An 18,165-nucleotide genomic window follows, 5' to 3' on the forward strand; every position below is an offset into this window, starting at 1 on the left:
TCCCAGTCTGGTGTTTCTTGATGGAGATTCTAATTTCCTAGAGAGAGAGCTCCAGGAATACAGCCTTTAAATATTGATAAAAATCAGGAGCTGTACCTTCTCTGAAAAGAGACAGACAAAGATGAAATTGCAACATAAAAATGCACCTAGCATCTTAGAACTCCAGGCTGCTCTGGGTCTGTGTGGGGTCAGGCCAGCTCTCTGCCCATGTTCAGCTGTAAATATTGAGCATGCCAACACGTCAGTGCCATGCAAGGGTCCTCATGCCTTCAACCCCACCGCCAGGATGTTGTGATAGGAGGAGAGAAGCTGCTCCCAGGGCAAGGGGTGAAGAGTCCCTGAATCCCTCGGACACTTACGACCAGAACCTTCCCCGCGGGGTAGGTGCCTTTCCCCTAGGCAGCCAGATAGACCGATGGGCTGGGAGCGGCATCCCTCCTGCCGTGGCTGTTGGAGGAGCGGGAGGCACGGCCGCACACAGAGCACACTCACACGTGCCCGTGCCCGTGCCCGTGCCCGTGCCTACCCCGGCCCGGCCCGGCCCGGCCGCCGGGTCCGCCCCGCCGGCGCTGGGAGCACCCGGGGGCGGGGGAGCTGCTCCCCTGCGCGCCCGCCCCCGCTGCCGCCGCCGCCCGGGGCTGGACGCCGAGGCATGAAGAGGAGGAACCACGCCGGCGGGCGGGCTGAGGCGGGTTCGGGCCCTCTGCGGCTGCGGACCGGCCGCCCCATGCGGGCTCCATCCCCCGCGGCCGCTCGCCGCCGCTGCCGCCCGCGCCGGGATGGAGGCGCAGGGCAGCCGCCGGCGGCAGCTCCCCGTCCTGCTGCTCTGGGGTAAGTGGCTGCCGGGGCTGGCCGGGGCGTCCCGGCAGCGTGCGGTGGGGCTCGCCGCTACCGCCCCGGGACTGCTGCAGCCGGACCGGCTGAGCATCCTCGCGTGTGCGCGAACCCCGAGGGTAGTGCTTCAAGCCGGGGCGGGGGGCTGAAGTTCGGGGAAGGCAGGAGAGCCCCCGCTTTGGATAGAGCATCCCTTTGGGAGGGGGTCTCTGGCCGTCCCTTGCCGGCGGGTCGGGACGCAGGGGGATTGCTTTCCCTCCCGGGCTCTCCATCCCGAGCATAGCGGCAGCTTCGCAGCGAGAGCGTTCCGGCCGCGCCGGGCGGGCAGCGGGGCCGGGCGCAGCGTCAGGGCCGCTTGGTCCCCTTCAGCATCGCGCCGACATCGCCGAGGGGAGTCCCCGAACAAGGCGTCCAGGCCCCGGGAAAACGATCTCAAACTTCTCGCCTTAGTCAGGCTTTCCGTCTTGGATCCCACATGGATTCTGGGGAGGTGTGTTTAGCTGTTGGGGAAGGCTTTTTCCTGCAGACTGAAGGGCTGGTTCTGTTAGAGTAGTTGAGTTCCAAGCACAGAGTTATCAAGCACAGGTATCCTTCAGATCTTTCAATTCGAGTGCCTCAGTGGCTAGAAAAACTACTTTATTGTTCCTTGTCAGGTAGATTGTTTTAGGGCTCTCAGATTTAATGTGTTGCAGTCATCTAAAGTTGCCAGAAGTTGGCTCTAATCATCTTCACTCAACACTGAGCAAAGAGATGCAGTTGATTCCCTGTGAGTCACACTTAAGGGACAAAAATTCAGGCCTGGTACCTTTAAAAGATGTATTTGAGGACTTCAGAACTTTGTTTGCTATTTTAAACCCCTTCCAAAGTACAAAACTGGTAAACATTGCACATATTTCTGTGAAAAAACCCACAAACAAAAGGACAGTATTGACAGTGTTCAGTAGCATCATCCTTAGCTGGTCTGTCAAAAGAATGACATGTCACATGGCACAAGTTTTTGATTCTCTGTGGCTTGAGGACTTCTAAAATTTTACCTTAGTTGCTCAGATTTCTGTTAAACCTCAGCTGTAAAGGAATAAAAAGATGGCCAGCACTTGTCTTGACATGAGAAAGATTTATGCAATCTTGACCTTAGGGAATTAGGCAATAATCTTTTTGTATGGGGAGACTTCTTGTGATTTTTGCAAAGGAGAATTACCCACTGGAGATTTATTTTCAGAGCTTTACTAAAGTGAAGGACAGTGTTCCTGTGGCTCAGGAAGCTACAGAGGACATTTTTCACCAGAGAGGCACAGATAAATCGATTGCGCTAGACATTTTTAACTGTGCTAGTTCCATTCCTGATAGAATAACACATACAAAAGATTTTAAGAATATCTGTTAACTGATAATACATTACTTTTTCTTGGAATTGGAAAGAGTAGATATAATCAAGATCTAATGAAATGAGACTGATTTCGTAGTAGAAAAACCTTAGAGTTCTAGGATGTGAAATCAAGGTTTTTTAATAAGAAAAGCCTAAAGTGGTAGAAAATTTATTCTTTGGGAATGCAAATGCAGTTTTAAAAGTAGTTATTTTGGAAAAAAATTTACTTTAATTGAATGATCATAATGGCTTCTTTTGATTAAGCAGAGAGCTGTGACCTCTACCATTTAGGTGAAACCACCATTCCTCAGTGTTAAGCTCACTGAAGGCAGTGGGAAGCCCATCTGGGTGGGGTGTGAGGCTGTACTCCTGTAACCTCAGGCTTTCTGTATCTTTCTGTATCTTTCTGCCTGGGACTTGACACATTAGCTCTATGCATAACTACTTGTTGTGTTGTCCATCCTTAGTGAGGATGGCAAAAAATGTAGTGTGTTCATTCAGTAGGAGAGGTTGGATTTGCTGAGTGTGGAGGGGAAAGAATGCATCAGCTGAGGTACTTGGTACACAGACATGCATGCCATCAGTCAAATGAAGTGCAATGACATCCAGAATGGGGCAGAACTGGAAACACCAGCTGTCAGGTGAAATCTCTGATTTGCTTAGCAGAGCTGTAGATACTTAGAAGACACCTACTAACTGTAGAATCGAAGCACCTAAGAAATAATCTAAGAAATAGTGTTACATTTGCCATCATCCAAAATTCTCTTAGTATACTTCTATGTATGGAAACTGAGGTAAGAAGAAACATAAGGGCTTGACCAGGACTTTTAACAAAGTGCTTTTTTTTTACACAGGTCATTGTTTTGGAATCGCTGCCCAAATGTTTCTCCTTCATTCTTTATGTAACACCTGCATTTCAGTGGCACTATTTGTATTTTGTCGCCGCAGACCCCCAGCTGAGTAATCATTGACTCCATGATTCCAGAAGGCTGATCAATCACTTGATTATACTATATCATACTATATCATCTTATACTATACTATACTTATTAAGAAACTTGTAACCCTTACCAACAGTCGGATACAGCTTTGATCTAATTGGTCAATCAATCCAAACACCATCCAGTGTCCAATTAAGAAATCACCCTTTGGTAAACAAATCTCCATAACACATTCCACATGTGCACAACAACAGGTGCAGCAAGTGGAGATAAGAATTGTTTCTCATTCTTTTCTCTGATCTTCTCACAGCCTTCCCCAGGAAAATGCCTGGAAAAGTCATCTGTTGCTCTCTGTGGCCAGAGAGCTGCTGCCACAGTATTTGAGTTAAAAGATGCTACCAGAGTAAAGTTGGGTATTTTTTAAAATCTAGAGTAATCTTTCTCAATATATTTATATAAACCCATATCAAGAGAAATGGTATGATCCTTATCTGGAGCGGTTCTTGTATGCAGATTTCAAAGATAGTCAGTAGGTTTTTGCATTTCATAATCCTTTTTTCACAGGGGTTAGCCAAGCTTAGTGCTTTGGTCACAGGTGAGCAGCTGGACAGTTGGAAACAGCCTGGTCCCAATTATATTTTTATTTTGTTTTAAAGACTATACCTCATCTGCAAACAATAATGAAAAGCTGTGTATAAAGGTCCAAATTCTGTAAGGTCCTGAGCTCCCCTTGTGTGAAACATGGCATATGTAAGTCCTGAAGAGTTTGGATTCCAATGATGAAAAAATATATCCAACAGGGAATAATTTTAGCAGGTTAAAGTTTGAAAACCAAATCAAGGGATTTTTTCCCATAATTTTCTTATGAATATCATGCTGTTCTGCAGCTGCAAAGGGTCAAAAAAAGAAAGGGAATACCGTCATAGGAGTTCTGAATTTAATAGACCCAGGCGAGTGTGTGTGTGTAAAACAAAGAAACCTTTGCAAAACAGAACATCTTATTCTGAGACCGACCACACAGTTCTGACAAAAACACTTCTCTACCAAAATGATGCTTCATATTCTAAAGATGTGATTTTCCACATTAGGCAAGCACAAAGACAGGCAGCAGACCCAACCCAACATCCATCCTGAAAGCAAAGCATCTGGTATAAATGCAGCCTGTGTTCCAATTTGCTGTTGGATCCAGGCATTCTTCCACCACCCTTCACCCTGTTTGTGTCTCCTAATTTTTTTATTCGGGAAGGTGTTGCTTCTTTCCTAAGATTTACATGTGCAACAGGGGACAGGTTCACACCAGTTCCCTTGAGAGGGTGAATGGCAGGACTGTCCCTGTGGTGGCAAGTGGACTGCAGGTGGTAGCACAGAGCATCCTATCTCCAGCTGGCTTGGTCCCAGCTCTCAGGAGGAATGGCACTCCATTTTTGAAGGTAACTCCAGGCTTTTAAACCCTGATTTACAGCAATGAGATCTATTCCTGAAAACCATTTAGCTAATGTAAACTCTTGCTACTAAATTAGTAAGATCTCACTATCTACATCCCCTTTAATGTTTTAAATACCTTTGGTGTCTCAGGGCTTTGCCTGTAGCTTTGTTTTGCCTATGAGGCAAAACACTTTGTTTTGCCACTGTGTGTCTCTCACACTGTGTGATGGTCCCTGAATGGCACCACTCTTTTAATGCCAGCCCCAGACTTGCTGTTTGATTCAGCTTCTCCCTACTTGCCTATTGCTCTTCATCATCTATATTCAGCCCTTCCTTTCCTCCCACATTTGCCTCCTTGAAGTCAGGTCATAATTGCATCAGAGACTGTGCACAAGAGACTGTGAAATGGAGATTGACTTCTACACTGAGATAGACAGGTACTGCTATGGGTAGATACACACAAACTGCACGATTTGAAGGAAAGGGTCTTGAGCTGAGCTCAAGGGGAGCTATGGGAGGTTTTGTCAGTTGAGTTGTGTTTAAGCATTGCACCACCAGTAGTTTCTTGTACTGTCTGTGTTTCAGTTTCTTCCACCTATCTACTGGTAACTGAGATGATTCATGGCTTGAATTGCAGACAAATGAATCAATTTCCAGTTTGTCTTACCAAGGAAAAAAAATGCAATGACTGGTCCCTTACAAAACACCATTTGCTACCATCTGTGTCTTGGCTATTGAAATTAGTACTTGAGAGACGCATGAAAAAAGCAAACTGTGCTTTCATTTGGGGCTCAGAGAGATTAATTTCACGAGCATAATGAAACCTGTTTTAATTCACACCTTTTTAGTTTAGTGAAAACTGTTACATGAACCATTTTATTTCAGAACAGAATTTAGAAGTGTATTATTTTGTGTTTTATGGAAACAGCCTGTCTTTTTAAAAATAAGAATCTCTTCAGTCAGGCTTTCATTGAAATAAACTGGAAAATATAAATGAAAAAATCACATTATTTTAATGTGAATATATATGTAGAGTAACCTGAAAGCTGCTTGAAGGACTCCTAGTTCTTCTGTGTAAATGTGCAAGTATGAGGAAAGAAAGGAGTAGCAAAGTGGAATAGGAGAAAGGTGCCCTTTCACAAGTTTTTAGTCTTAATCTCCCTTCATATGTTGGCTTCCTTGAAACCAGTCTGAAAATAGCTTTTTTCCTTGCTAAAAACCTCAAAAGAAAGTGCAGTGGCACTGCTAGAAATGGTCCTGAGGGTGGAGAGGATTCTTTGTTCTCTTCAGAGCAGCTTAATGTGGTCTACCACGTTGTCTTGGATGAGGGACATGCCTGCATAACAGCCCTTGGCCTCAGTTTATCTCCAGGAATACAGAATTTTGCCTGTATGGAGACAGATTGATGGCCTTCTGCAAATGGGGTGTCACTTGCTCCCCTATGCTCTGAGCCAGGGGAACTCTCACCTGAAGAGGAAGATGTGGTAGGCACTGCTGAGACCCTAGCAGAGCGCCAGGCTGATGAAAGCACATCTTGTTGGCATCTAACCAGATTAAGCTGGGTGAGCAAAGGGCTGTGCTGAAGCACTGGGCCCTACCACAAAGCATCTGTCTTAAGATTTTCACACTCTAATAAATGTGACTAATTTGCCTTTACTTTGCAGAGCATTATCTGTGGTCAGTGTCAGAATAAGTGGTGTATTTAACATTGGCCTGTAATGCCTGTCACTTATTATGTGAAATTGAATTTTTGTGGTTTCTGCCAGGCTGTTGGGGTCCACTGCAACTAGCTATGGACCCCTGCCCACATGATAATTCATAGATGAAAGTAAAAGATTGAGATGCTCTTCTCCACGTGGGAAACATTGTCTCTTTATTCCAAGAGACACACCACGTGGACCAACCCATGGGAGAACAATCACTTCTCAATCTTTTACTTTTGTCTATGAATTACCATGTGGGCAAGGCTCCATAGCTAGCCAGAGCGGACCCCAACAGCTTGGCAGAAACCACACTAATTCAGGTGGTGCCTAACGTGGAGCTCAAACCCACAACTCTGAGATGAAGAGTCTTATGCTCTACCGACTGAGCTAGCCAGGTTTAGTAGGATGAAGTGAAGTCCCGGGGGTTTGTTAAGGGGAAGGCGGGCTAGGGATGGAGTTAGGGAGAAGGAGCAGCGAGGGGAGAGAGAGTAAGACTGAGGAAGGAGGAACTGACGAAACCAGTTTTGAGGGGTGCGAGGTTCGGGCAAAGCTGAAAGCTGCTTGTTGCTCCTCTGGTGGCTCCCTCGCGGAAACGGGTGGGCTTTCTTTTGCCACTGCTGTGGTCCAGGGCATCAGCAGCTGGGGCCGGCGGCGATCTCGAAAGCTGCGCGGGCTGCGATGGTGGCATGGCGGCGCGGGGTCTCTGTGTGGGGGTGGAGGGGCGGCCCAGGGCCGCGGATGTGGCCCCGCGCGGCTGCCCCAGGTTGCCGAAGGCGGCGCTGAAGCGGGGTTCCACGGGGTTCTGCGCTGTGCCGGCAGGGTGATGGTGTTTTCCTCTTGGGGTTGTCGGTGCTCTTGCCGCACGTTGAGAGCCATTTAAATCAGTTCGTTTGGGGGAGCTCCCCAGGGAATCCCCAGAGGGCCCCCTAAGCTGTGTGCTCGCCGGTAGCAGCAGGCAGGCAAGGAAACTCCACACGGCTTCTGAGGGTGCCGATTAGATGAGGGTTTATTGGGAGTCCCACCCCCGGGAGCAGCGTGGTTTCTAAGGGGGAAGGGGGAGAAAGGGGGTGTGCCTAGGGAGGGAAAGGCCAAGAGAGAGTCTTGTCTCCCTCGCACAGCTTCACAGGGAGATTCAAAATGAGCATGGAATAAGACTTGGGCCAATGAGATTACAGACACATGAGACTTCAGGGGAGGAACTCAGCTTGGAATAAACTGTACATTTTTGAGGGATGAGACAGAACATACCATTTAACTAAAATGTAACACCACATGAAATAATTTGTTTCCAAATGTCACAAATGACAGATCCCTTTTGCATCCTTTTGTGTCCAGAGAGATTCATGCTAGAGAGTAATTGTTATAAAATATTATTGCATTGTTGTTGTTGTGTTAAAATACGTGATTTGACAGGGTGTGCAGCCTTTTTTCTGGGTGGCCTTCCTGCCACAACAGGGAAGAAATTTCACAGCTATAAAATGTTGTGAAGAGATGTGGGGAGATACTGGAACAAGAAATGGAACTTTGTAGAAGTCATTCAAGTGGTCATCAATAGGACACAAAGTTCAGGTTTCTTCTGAGACTTCAGCACTTGGACTTAAGCTTTGATCTGTAATCTTGTCTCATTCATGCTCTGTGACTGGAGAGTGTCCTCAGGGCTGTTCGCCTGATGCGGCGGCGTGAAGGCCACGTGGCTGCTTGCAGTTGGTATTGTCTGAGCAGCTGTGGCTGTCTCTGGGCTACCCACACACGCGTTCTACAGCTTTGGCATGGAGGTGGCCTTTGCTTGAAGGGGATCTCAGCCTTCATGTCAGGGTTTTGCTGTCTGGTAGCCACATGGGGCTGTGGAACGGATTTTCTTTTCATGCTTGTTTTTGACAAGTGGCTGCAAGTGTAATGCTGTCTCTCCACATCTCCTGAGTTCATGAGCTGTTCCAGCTTTACTCCTCAAGGATCTCCATGTACCAAGAACATAACTTGTCCAATTTAATATTAGAAGAGGTTTATTTAAATGTATTTAGCCATGTGCCTTGTAAACTAACACTGATAAAGCATTAAGCTTATGTTTTCAAGAGAAATAGGAAAAATAAATTTTTCTCTTTCAGTGAAGAGATGCTCAAAGCCTTTATTTCCGTGGGGTTGTCAATTGTGATTCAGTATGTGTGAAATCGCCTGTATTCCTGTTTTATTTTTAGATAGCAGATCAATATTTAGTTTTATTATAAGCTGTGTCTCTATTCGCAAAGTCAGAACTTACTGTATCATGTTAAAAATAATGTAAATTGCTTACTTTTGACAGTGGACCTAGGTAAATTTGCATTCAGGTGTGGTAACCTTTGCCATTAGTAAATGTGGTAGTAAAATGTAGTAAATTATAATGAACATAATTGCAGGGCTATGTTTGGGGTGGGAATTTTTCACTATGAAACACTTAGTGATGCATAATGAAGTAGAGATAATATTGCTGGAATAGCCACCGGTCCAGTTTCTATTTAACTGGCTCCAGTGTAAACCAGAAACAGCAAAAAAGTCCGAGCATTGTGAAGTAAAGGTCAAAAGAAAATTAAGCTCCTCAAAATACTTGTTTTCTTTCTGTGTTTTAAGAGTTTTTGGAAAGAAATGTTAGTGCTCTTTTCTTGGATTTAAATATTTTTGGAAATTGGGAGAGGAATCTCTCTGTGAAGTAATGTGACATTTTAGACTTCTTATTTTCAGCGAACTTTAGTTAAGGTAGGTTCTAACTCCTCTTTGTCTTACTTTTCTGATGGAGCAGTACAGAACAGGTGGAATATGCACTGCAAGACCATAAGGATGCTTGTTGCTATATGGCTCATGCTGTTCCATGCCAAATATGCCTGTGCAATATTTAGGTGTTATTTTCCTCCCAGCTACTTCATACTTTATCATGCAGTGATTTGGAAAACAAAAACTTGTCAAAGCAATAAAAAATGCTGGTAGGAACAATGTAAAATAAACACATCTTGTCTTGGAGTAGATGTTCTAGGATTAGTCTAGAAATTATTGTAAGACCTTCTTCACCTTGTTCTACAAAAGATCTGGAAGATGTGAGAGATTCCTTCTGGTGTCAGAGTGTACCACTCCACAGCTATATAAATAAATAAAGCTCTTTCTAACTTCATGAGTATTGTTGACACATTTCAAAACTAGAGGGAAGGGACTACTCATGTACTCTCCTTTCTAGTTATTTCTTGCATGACTTCAAAATCCTTAGGAGGATTTCCCTCAGGCTTTAGGTGAAAAAGTTTGCCTGCCATATGGGAGCAAATCCACAGAAAATATCAACCTTAGAACATCTCTAAGACTGTGAAAGCAGGCAGATTTAAGTAAACTGTTTTGCAGGCCCACTGATAGTGTTGTAGCTAAACAAACCATGGGCCCCATTCCCAGACATGTGGATGCCCAAAGGAGGCTGTGACCTCGTGGGAAGTTTGCAGGCTCCTGTCAGGACCTGAGACCCAGTAGAAGGACCCACGCTGGAGCAGTTCATGAAGAACGGCAGCCTGTGGGGACGACTTATGTTGGAGAAGTTTGTGGAGGGTTGTCTCCTGTGGAAGGGATGCAGCACTGGAGTAGGGGAGTCATCCTCGTGAGGAGGGAGAAGTGACAGAGACAGTGCATGATGAACTGGCTGCTGCCCCCATTCCTCATCCCCCTGCACTGCTCCAGGAGGATGAGGTAGAGAAATTACAAGTCAAATTAAGCTTGGGAAAAAGAGAGAGGTAGGGTGAAGGTATTTTAAGAATTGGTTTTATTTCTCATTACCCAACTCTGATTTTAATTGGTAATAAATTAATTTTTTTTTACCATGTTGAGTCTCTTGCGCATGATGGTAACTGTTAAGTGATTTCTCCCTGTCCTTGACCCATGAGCTTTTAATTATATTTTGTCTCCTCCTGTCCAGTTGAGGAGGGCTGTAATAGAGTGGCTTGATAGGCACCCGGTGGAACGATCTACTCCCTGTGCCAAAAACTGTTGCTTTGCGGTCTCCTATGTTTCTGTGTACACCTAGAAAAAATTATGATGTAGAGGGATCATGCTGCCATGCAAGGATCTGTTTTCAGTGTTTATTCCTTGGAGCAAGGGTGTTGTTGTGAAAAGCCACTCACACCTACTATGAGCAGGTACATGTACAGCAGTATAAGTAGACATGTGAAGCTCTGAAATTTTGTTAAGTGTTTCATTGTTCTTATGCCATTTAAAAGATTCTGTGATCATGTAAGTGAGTATCCAGGGCTCTGAAACCCTGGTAGTCAAGCTGGACTGCTGAGGAGAAATAGCCCACATTTGAACGATCAGGCCAACTTAATATTTCATAGTAGGCATAGTATTGAAAGAAAACGTCACTTCACTGGAATCATGTTGGATGTGATGCCTCAGCATGGTAACATGTAACAGTATTAGGAATCTGTGAGAGGAATACATGCAGCATCAAGAGAAGGTGGATGTGCAGGGTGGGAATTTTTGTCTTCTGGTCAGAAAAGGAAAAAATAATTTTCCCAGGCATTCTATGATAGTAGTATCTTGATTTAAATGTTCTGCCTGTCAAGGGAAGAAGGAACTTTAAATGTCTTCAAGTATCCCATGGTTTTAAACACTTCCTCAGGAGGGAGTGTGCAGTGACCCTTGTCTGTGAAAACTTCATGGGTCACTTCCCCTTCCCAAAGTTATTAAAAAAAAAAAAAAAAAGATTGCTTGACTTCTCTTTCAGGCTACCTCACAGGAGCAAACTGGAGCCTCTATTGGCCTTGAGGGACTGGTGTTTCACATTCTTTCACAGGTGGTTAGGTATGGAATAAAATCTGTATTGTGCTGACTTCTTTTCCTTACTATAGGGAAGCCTTACATCACATGACATTTTATTTTGTGTTTTTCTGCCTTTTTGACTAATGTAGGCCTCTGTGTTGCAATAATGAGCAGCCATTAGATCAAATATGTGCATCCACGTGGTCACATGATACAGTGTCAAGCTGTGGTCCTGGATACAGATGGCCAACTTCAGGGGCTGTCACAGTTCTCATGTGGTCTGAGGTGTGTGTGTCTCTCAACAGTAATTTCAAGCTATCTCACTGTTGAGGGCTGTGAATCAGAATTATGCTGTCTCATTACGTCTCTGCTGACGTACCTTTCCCATAAATTGCACAGCTGACACATTTCACAGTTATCTTTTGGGCAGAGAGAGATCATGTTCTTCAGTTTATTTGGTCACATTTTCTGAGAGCAGATAGTGAAATAGGTACTGGCACCAGACTGCTGCTGGCTCACACTGTAGTTATGACTGATGCTGGTTTCTGCTTATGACCTTAGACAGACTTCTGACTAGTTCTGTCATTATTTCTACAGTTCATGTAAAATGGAGACCTCAGTAGCAGTACCTCACAAGGCTGTAGTGAACCTGAAGAAGTAGAGATGTTTAGGGGTGAAAAAAAGATTTTCCACTTCCATTTGCGAGAAGTGTATTTATCTGTAGTCATAAATCATGATCAACTATGGTCTTGTTCTAGATGTTACACACTTATGTAGCAACTACTGTATGCTGAGACTCAGAAGACCAGGTCTTGCAGGCAGAGTTAGATGAAAACAAGGAGCACAAAGCCTTTGGCAGGCCCATAGATACATGGTGAATAACAGTCTTTGCCTTACATCCTAGGTAACACACACAGAGGTTAATTCAGGGGATTTGGGTTTGTTAGGAATGTTGTGCTTGCCTCTGCTGGCTGTAGGCACATCCTGATGTGTGAAATCGTCTGGAACTCTCTTCCTTCCACTTTATATTATAAAATAACCTGAGTTGGAAGGGACTCACAAGAATCGCTGAAGTCCAACTTCTGGCTTTGCATAGGACAGCCCCAAGAATCACACCAGGTACCTGAGGATATTGTCCAAATGCTTCTTGAACTCTTTTAGGCTTGGTGCTGTGACCACTTCCTGGGGGAGCCTGTTTCAGTCCCCATCCCTTAGGTAAAGAACTTTTTCCTAATAACCAACCTAAACCTTCCCTTAACACAGCTTCAGACCATTCCCTCATGTCCTGTCACTGGGCACCTCAGAGAAGAGATCAGTGCCAGGCCTTCTGCTTCCACTCATGAGGAAGTTGTAGACCACAATGAGGTCTCTCCTCAGTCTCCTCCAGGCTGAACAAACCAAGTGACCTAAGCAGCTCCTCTATGTATGGCCTGAAGTATGGCTTCCCCCTTCAGCATCTGGACTTCAGCAAAGCTTTTGACATCGACTCCTATAGCATGCTCCTGGAGAAGCTGGCAGCCCACAGCTTGGACAGGTGTAGTCTTTCCTGGGTTAAGAACTGGCTGGATGGCTAGGCCAGGAGAGTTGTGGTGAACCGTGTTGCAGCCAGTTGGTGTCTGGTTCTAGTGGGATTCCCCAGGGATCAGTGTTGGACCCAGTTTAATACCTTTATTGATGATCTGGGTGAGTGGATCAACTCTATACTTAGTGAATTTGTGGATGACACCAAGTTAGACGCAAATGTCAATCTGCTGGAGGATAGAAAGGCTCTCCAGAGGGATATGGACAGGCTGGATCAATAGGTTCAACAAGGCCAAGTGCCAGGTCCTACACTTCAGCCACAACAATCTCATGCAGTGCTGCAGGGTGGGGGCAGAGTGGTTGGAAACCTGTCTGGTGGAAAAGGACCTGGGGATGCTGGTCAGCAGCTGGACATGAGCCAGGATGGCTGAGAAGGCCAGTGGCATCCTGGCCTGTATTAGAAGTAGTGTGGCCAGCAGGAGTCGGGAATTGATTCTCCCCTTGTATTTAGCACTGTTGAGGCCACACCTTGAGTGCTGTGTGCAGTTTTGGGCCTCTCACTTCAAGAAGGACATTGAAGTGCTAGAACAAGTCCAGAGAAGGTCAGTGGAGCTGATGAAGGATCTAGAGGACTCCTGTGAGGAATGTCTGAAGGAGCTGGGATGTTTAGCCTGGAGAAAGAGAGGCTCAGGGGAGACCTTATCACTCTCTACAACTGCCTGAAAGGAGGGTGTAGCCAGATGGGGTTGGTCTCTTCTCCCAGGCAACCAGTGACATGACAAGAGGATGCAGTCTTCAGCTGCATCGGGAGGTTTAGGCTAGAATTTCTGGATGTTACAAATAATTTTTTCACGGAAAGTGTGATTTGATATTGGAATGGGCTGCTCAGGCAGATGGTGGAGTCACTGTCCCTGGAAGAGTTTAGGGAAAGATTGGATGTGGCACTTCCTGCTCTGGTCTAGTTGACAAGGTCGTAGGTTGGACTCAATAATCTCAGAGGTCTTTTACAATATAACTGATTCTGTGATCTTTTAAGCCCTCCTTTGGATGCTTTCTAATAGCTTAATTTTTTTTTTTAATGTTGTGGTGGCCAAAGCTACACACAGGACTTGAGGTGAGGCCACAGCAGAACAGAGCAGAGTGGGACAGTCACCCCCTGGACTGGCTGGTAATGCTGTGCTTGTTGCTAAATGTCATCTTTAAACTCTTTCTAATACCACAGATTTCTTTCTAATCTAGAAACAAATGTACTCCTCTTACCCTTCCTCAGTTTTACTTTCTGGAAGGATGGATTTTGATTCAAGGATCACATTTGTATGTTCCACTTTTGTAAAAGTGTGAAAGAAGTTTACTTCAAGCAATTGCTTCTGCTCTTGGAGTATTTAGTTTATTCACTGTCTGAAAGTCAGTGGTTATAATAAAAGTGTTTTACAATTCAGTTACATACTCTTTCATCAAAAACATAATGGGACAGAAAAGGCTTGAAGAAAACATTGTTACATTTCAGGCTGAGCCATGCAATTTCCAGCACAATACAGATCTTAGTGTACAGCTGAGAAATCCTTTCACAAGTTAGTTGTTGAATTTAATAATTTATTTGAGAAATAAATATTTATTTAAGATTTTATTTAATAAAGAAAAATATTGTATTAAAAATACGGGTTATATATTTATTTAAATACACCATACCAATTTCAAAGTAGTAGAAAACCCATCCAACACTTCCTGGAAGTAGACAGACTGTTCGGAAATAGTGCCTCATTCTTAATATGCTGCCAGTAGTGATTTAAGAACTTCAAAAAACAATGTAAAGGACTATAATTTGTATTGCTACTCTGAAAGATTCTCAGTTGAAGCATGAGTTCAGATTAATGGTCACATTGCCTTGCAGTCACAGGAAACTCTGTACCAGCATGGGTCGGAACAATTTATGCCCTCTGATGCATTCCCTGTTGATTTCTACTGATGAAATGAAAAGGCTTAATTTGCTTCCTCTCATGCTTTTCTTCCTCTGCAGGAAGAAGACTCTAATGTTCAAAATAGTTAACAGCCTGAAATTATCTTTGCAGTTTAAAAACAATAATGTAGTGCCTCAAACTGTGATAAAGTAAGCATTGAGCTGCCCTTTTAGTTTTGTATGTTACATTTCGATGGCTATATGTGCATCTTCCATACCTTTGACACAAGGGGATAAAAAGAGCATTAAAAGGAGCTTCAGCATCAAAGCTGGAGATAATGCAAAGCTGAGTTCCATGTTATGCTAGCTCTCAAGAAAACTTCTTGAACCCAGATACAGATCAGTGCATCCTGCCAACAGATTTACCTTGCTCCTGCCACTCCATACACTGAGACACATTTTTTTCTGGGCCAATTTTGAATGCAAGTGTAGCACTTCTTTCAAGTACTATATTTATTGCGAGCTTCTGTTTATTCCTGGCATCCTTCCTTTGTGTTGAGTTCCTGTCATTGCCTGTCTCTGTGAACTTCAGTTGCCTCACTTCCTTGGTTGCTTTTACACTATGTGATGTTGTTCTTGTGTCCTGTCCTCATCCCCCTCTCCCCATCCCATTCCTCTTATGAAGAAGTGTCAAAAGGACAGTCGATAGCTGAGAACAAAAGATGACCTTCTGAGCCATGTATATTGTGCAGAGAGTTATTTAAAGAGTGACAGGTGGTTTAGTTTTTGTACCAATAACATTATTTTTCCTTTCCTTCCACTTTTATAGTGGCATCTGGGCTTTCCCATCAAGTAGTAGGATTTCTTAGCCTTTTCACAGTGTGTTGTGTTTTGGCCATGTACATTTGACTTGACCCCAATAGAGGAGTTTTAGAAAAGGCTTTGGAAAGCAATCATGTGATGCTCATGTTAGCTCAACTTGTCCTTCTTTATTCAGACAGACCTTGATGAAATTAATCTCTTAAAATTATGAATATCCAGGAAACAGATAATAAAGAAAACCTATGCCAATTGTAACCAATTTTTTTAATGTAGTAGGATGCCTCTTGACATTGTGTGAGAGTACAGGAGAAGTAATTTCCACGGGTAATTTCTTTTGCATTAGATACCCTGAAGTGTCTGCTTTCCTGCTAGAGCACCTGTAATGGTATGACTTGGGATTTGCATAAAAGATTGCTGAATTTAACATGATCTTCAGTCATAACTGTGCAACAGATAGCTTTATTCAACATTAAAATACCCTAAAGAAACACTAGACCGCTGTAAGATTGGCTTATTCAGTATTTTAAATCAGGTTTGTAAGAAAATGTGAGTATTGAGATTTTATCAGTATGACAAGTTGTACACATATATTAATAATAGAGTATTAATCTCTCACTTATGTTTCCAACAGATCATATGTGCATGATTGCAGAGCAGCAGTTCCTATTTCAAACTCTGGTTTTACTTGCTTTTTGTGAGCTGTATGTCAGGGCAGTTCTTACGCAGTTATATGCTGCTATCAGTGAAACTTCAAGTTCTGCAGGGAGCGGCTGTTTGGTTAGTACATAAATTCCAATGGAGATCTATCCTGATGTAGATAAATATTAGATGATGGCAATTGGCAAGATTGTCTTTAAAAAGAGATACAGAAGTAGGTTCTTGACATGAGGTTTAACTTGAGCTCCTTATAAGTTCTTTTTGCTTATGAAAATTATGATTGATAAAAATGAGGTTTTGAATAAACATCACAAATTTTGAACAATATGCACAGTATTACACTGTTGTAATTGCTGGTTAAAAGGTGCATACAGCAGTTTTATCTGTTAAAAGAAGAATTATTCTGAGAAAGTATGGGAGCCACTCAAAATATCTTACTATATGGTGTTAGTAATAGCATCTTGAAGAAGCATTCAGACAAGGGAAAACTGTGACATTTCACTCATATATTTGCACAAGATTTTCAGAATTGTTCTTAAAACATGTTTGGAGAAAGTTGGAGTAGGGAGAACACATATCAATTCATATGCTGCTTCAGGTTTATTGAAGTAGTTGCAAGACAGATATTCAGTGCTTCTTTTAAGCCTCTGGGAAAAATATCAATGAATAGTAACAGTATAGAATAAAAATAAACATTGAGAAATATTTTTCCATTTCACAGAAAAAACTTATATACTTGACAAAATAACAGGACAGTTACTCTGTCATGTATCCCAGTTGTGAATATATGTATGGTTGTGAATCTCATTTTGAACTCCTTTTTTAGTGCCAGAATGACAAAAAAAGGAGAAAAATCTCATCCTAGACCTTCACTAGAACCCTTTATTATCTGCTCTCTACTCTCTTTTTACAAAAAGGAGAGTTTTAAAGGAGAGTAGAGTAGACAATAAGAGGTTCTAGTGAAAGTCTAGGATGAGATTTTTTTAACATACAATATCTTGAAGAAGGTTGTGGTTAAAAAAAATAGGTTTTTTTCCTCTTTTCTTATTTTCCATTACTCTCTCCTACTTTATTTATCTTCTCTTGTTCTCTCCAAAAGCCTTTCAAACCTACTTTTCCTCATCCTTCATTTGATGATACTTGCTTCACCTCTTGCTCTGGCTCTAACCTGTTTGTTCCCTTCCCATCTGATTCAGCTGATGCTAGGGATGACCACACATGCTGCTACCATGTATGGAGAAAAAAAAGTAAGCAGCTACTTCAGGCAGCTTGTACAGTTAAACTTAACCTCCTTTTATCTCCCTCAATGTTAGTTTAGGTGGGAGTGTATGCCAACTGTTTTATTTTGGGGTCTTGGTAACACCTTTCAACATTGCTTCTTCTATGAATCTTCTAGTTAGAGAAGTCATGGCATCAGCCTTTCAAGAAAAAAGCTGAGCTTGCCGCATCTTAAAAGAGCTACTGGAGAGTTTTTGTGCAAACTATCATGGCCAGCATGATGTAGTCTCCTGATTAAATCTTTGTTGAGTATCTCAGAGCAAAGAAAATAGAGGGGTGGTGCATGGTAATCTGAATGGCTGTTTTACCCTTCTCTGAAGGTATCTGGAATCTTTGGTTGAGAATAGGTGAAAAACATCCTGTGTTACTTTGTTATGAAGAGATAAAAAAATGAACAAAGCACATTTTGTTGCGGACAGGAGGATTTGTGAACACTGATCTGTAAGCCTTTATTTAGTATTTGGTTTTTCGCAGCTTTTCTCACTGACACTTGGGCAGTCTGGTTCTTTCTTGTTGTAAACCCTCTCTTGTATTGCTGTGGTCTTATGAGGATTATTGCAGCCATAACCGTAAAAGATCTAGAGCACAGTGATACAAACTGACAGAATAAGAATTGGGGGTGCAGTCTGTGATCTGCCAGGGGAGTACCTGCAGTATCTATGTGCACCCTACACTGTTTAGCCAGAATGGGTGTGTTTGGGTTCATTGTAAAGCATGTACTTCTAATGTGATCTTCAGTCTTCTGTGATCAATAAGGCTCATTTTCAAATAACGATTCAAGAAAAACCTACACAGGGAATCAAGTCTATTTATTAGTCCATCTGCTAATAGCCTGGAAAGGAAAGTGTTCTATTTGTGAAAGAGATACAGCCATCAGAGTGTATTATGAAGTTTCATCTCTGTGTGTTTGGATGCATGACAATTTTCCGATGTGTGGATCCCTGCTCTTTGTAGTAC

General features: G+C 43.1%; 1 protein-coding gene across 1 annotated transcript in view; it reads left to right on the forward strand.

The window, feature by feature from the left end:
- The first annotated feature begins 586 nt into the window (after nucleotides 1-586).
- RAMP3 (receptor activity modifying protein 3) overlaps nucleotides 587-18,165 on the forward strand; it is a 45,851-nt gene continuing 28,272 nt past the window's right edge. The window contains exon 1 of the mRNA XM_039712129.1: nucleotides 587-831. Within this exon, the coding sequence (XP_039568063.1) occupies nucleotides 780-831 (52 nt within the window). The 5' untranslated portion in view covers nucleotides 587-779. The remainder of the gene's footprint in view (nucleotides 832-18,165) is intronic.

This window comes from Passer montanus, unplaced genomic scaffold (genome assembly GCF_014805655.1).
Source record: "Passer montanus isolate IOZ18808 unplaced genomic scaffold, ASM1480565v1 scaffold26, whole genome shotgun sequence".
Taxonomy (NCBI): domain Eukaryota; kingdom Metazoa; phylum Chordata; class Aves; order Passeriformes; family Passeridae; genus Passer; species Passer montanus.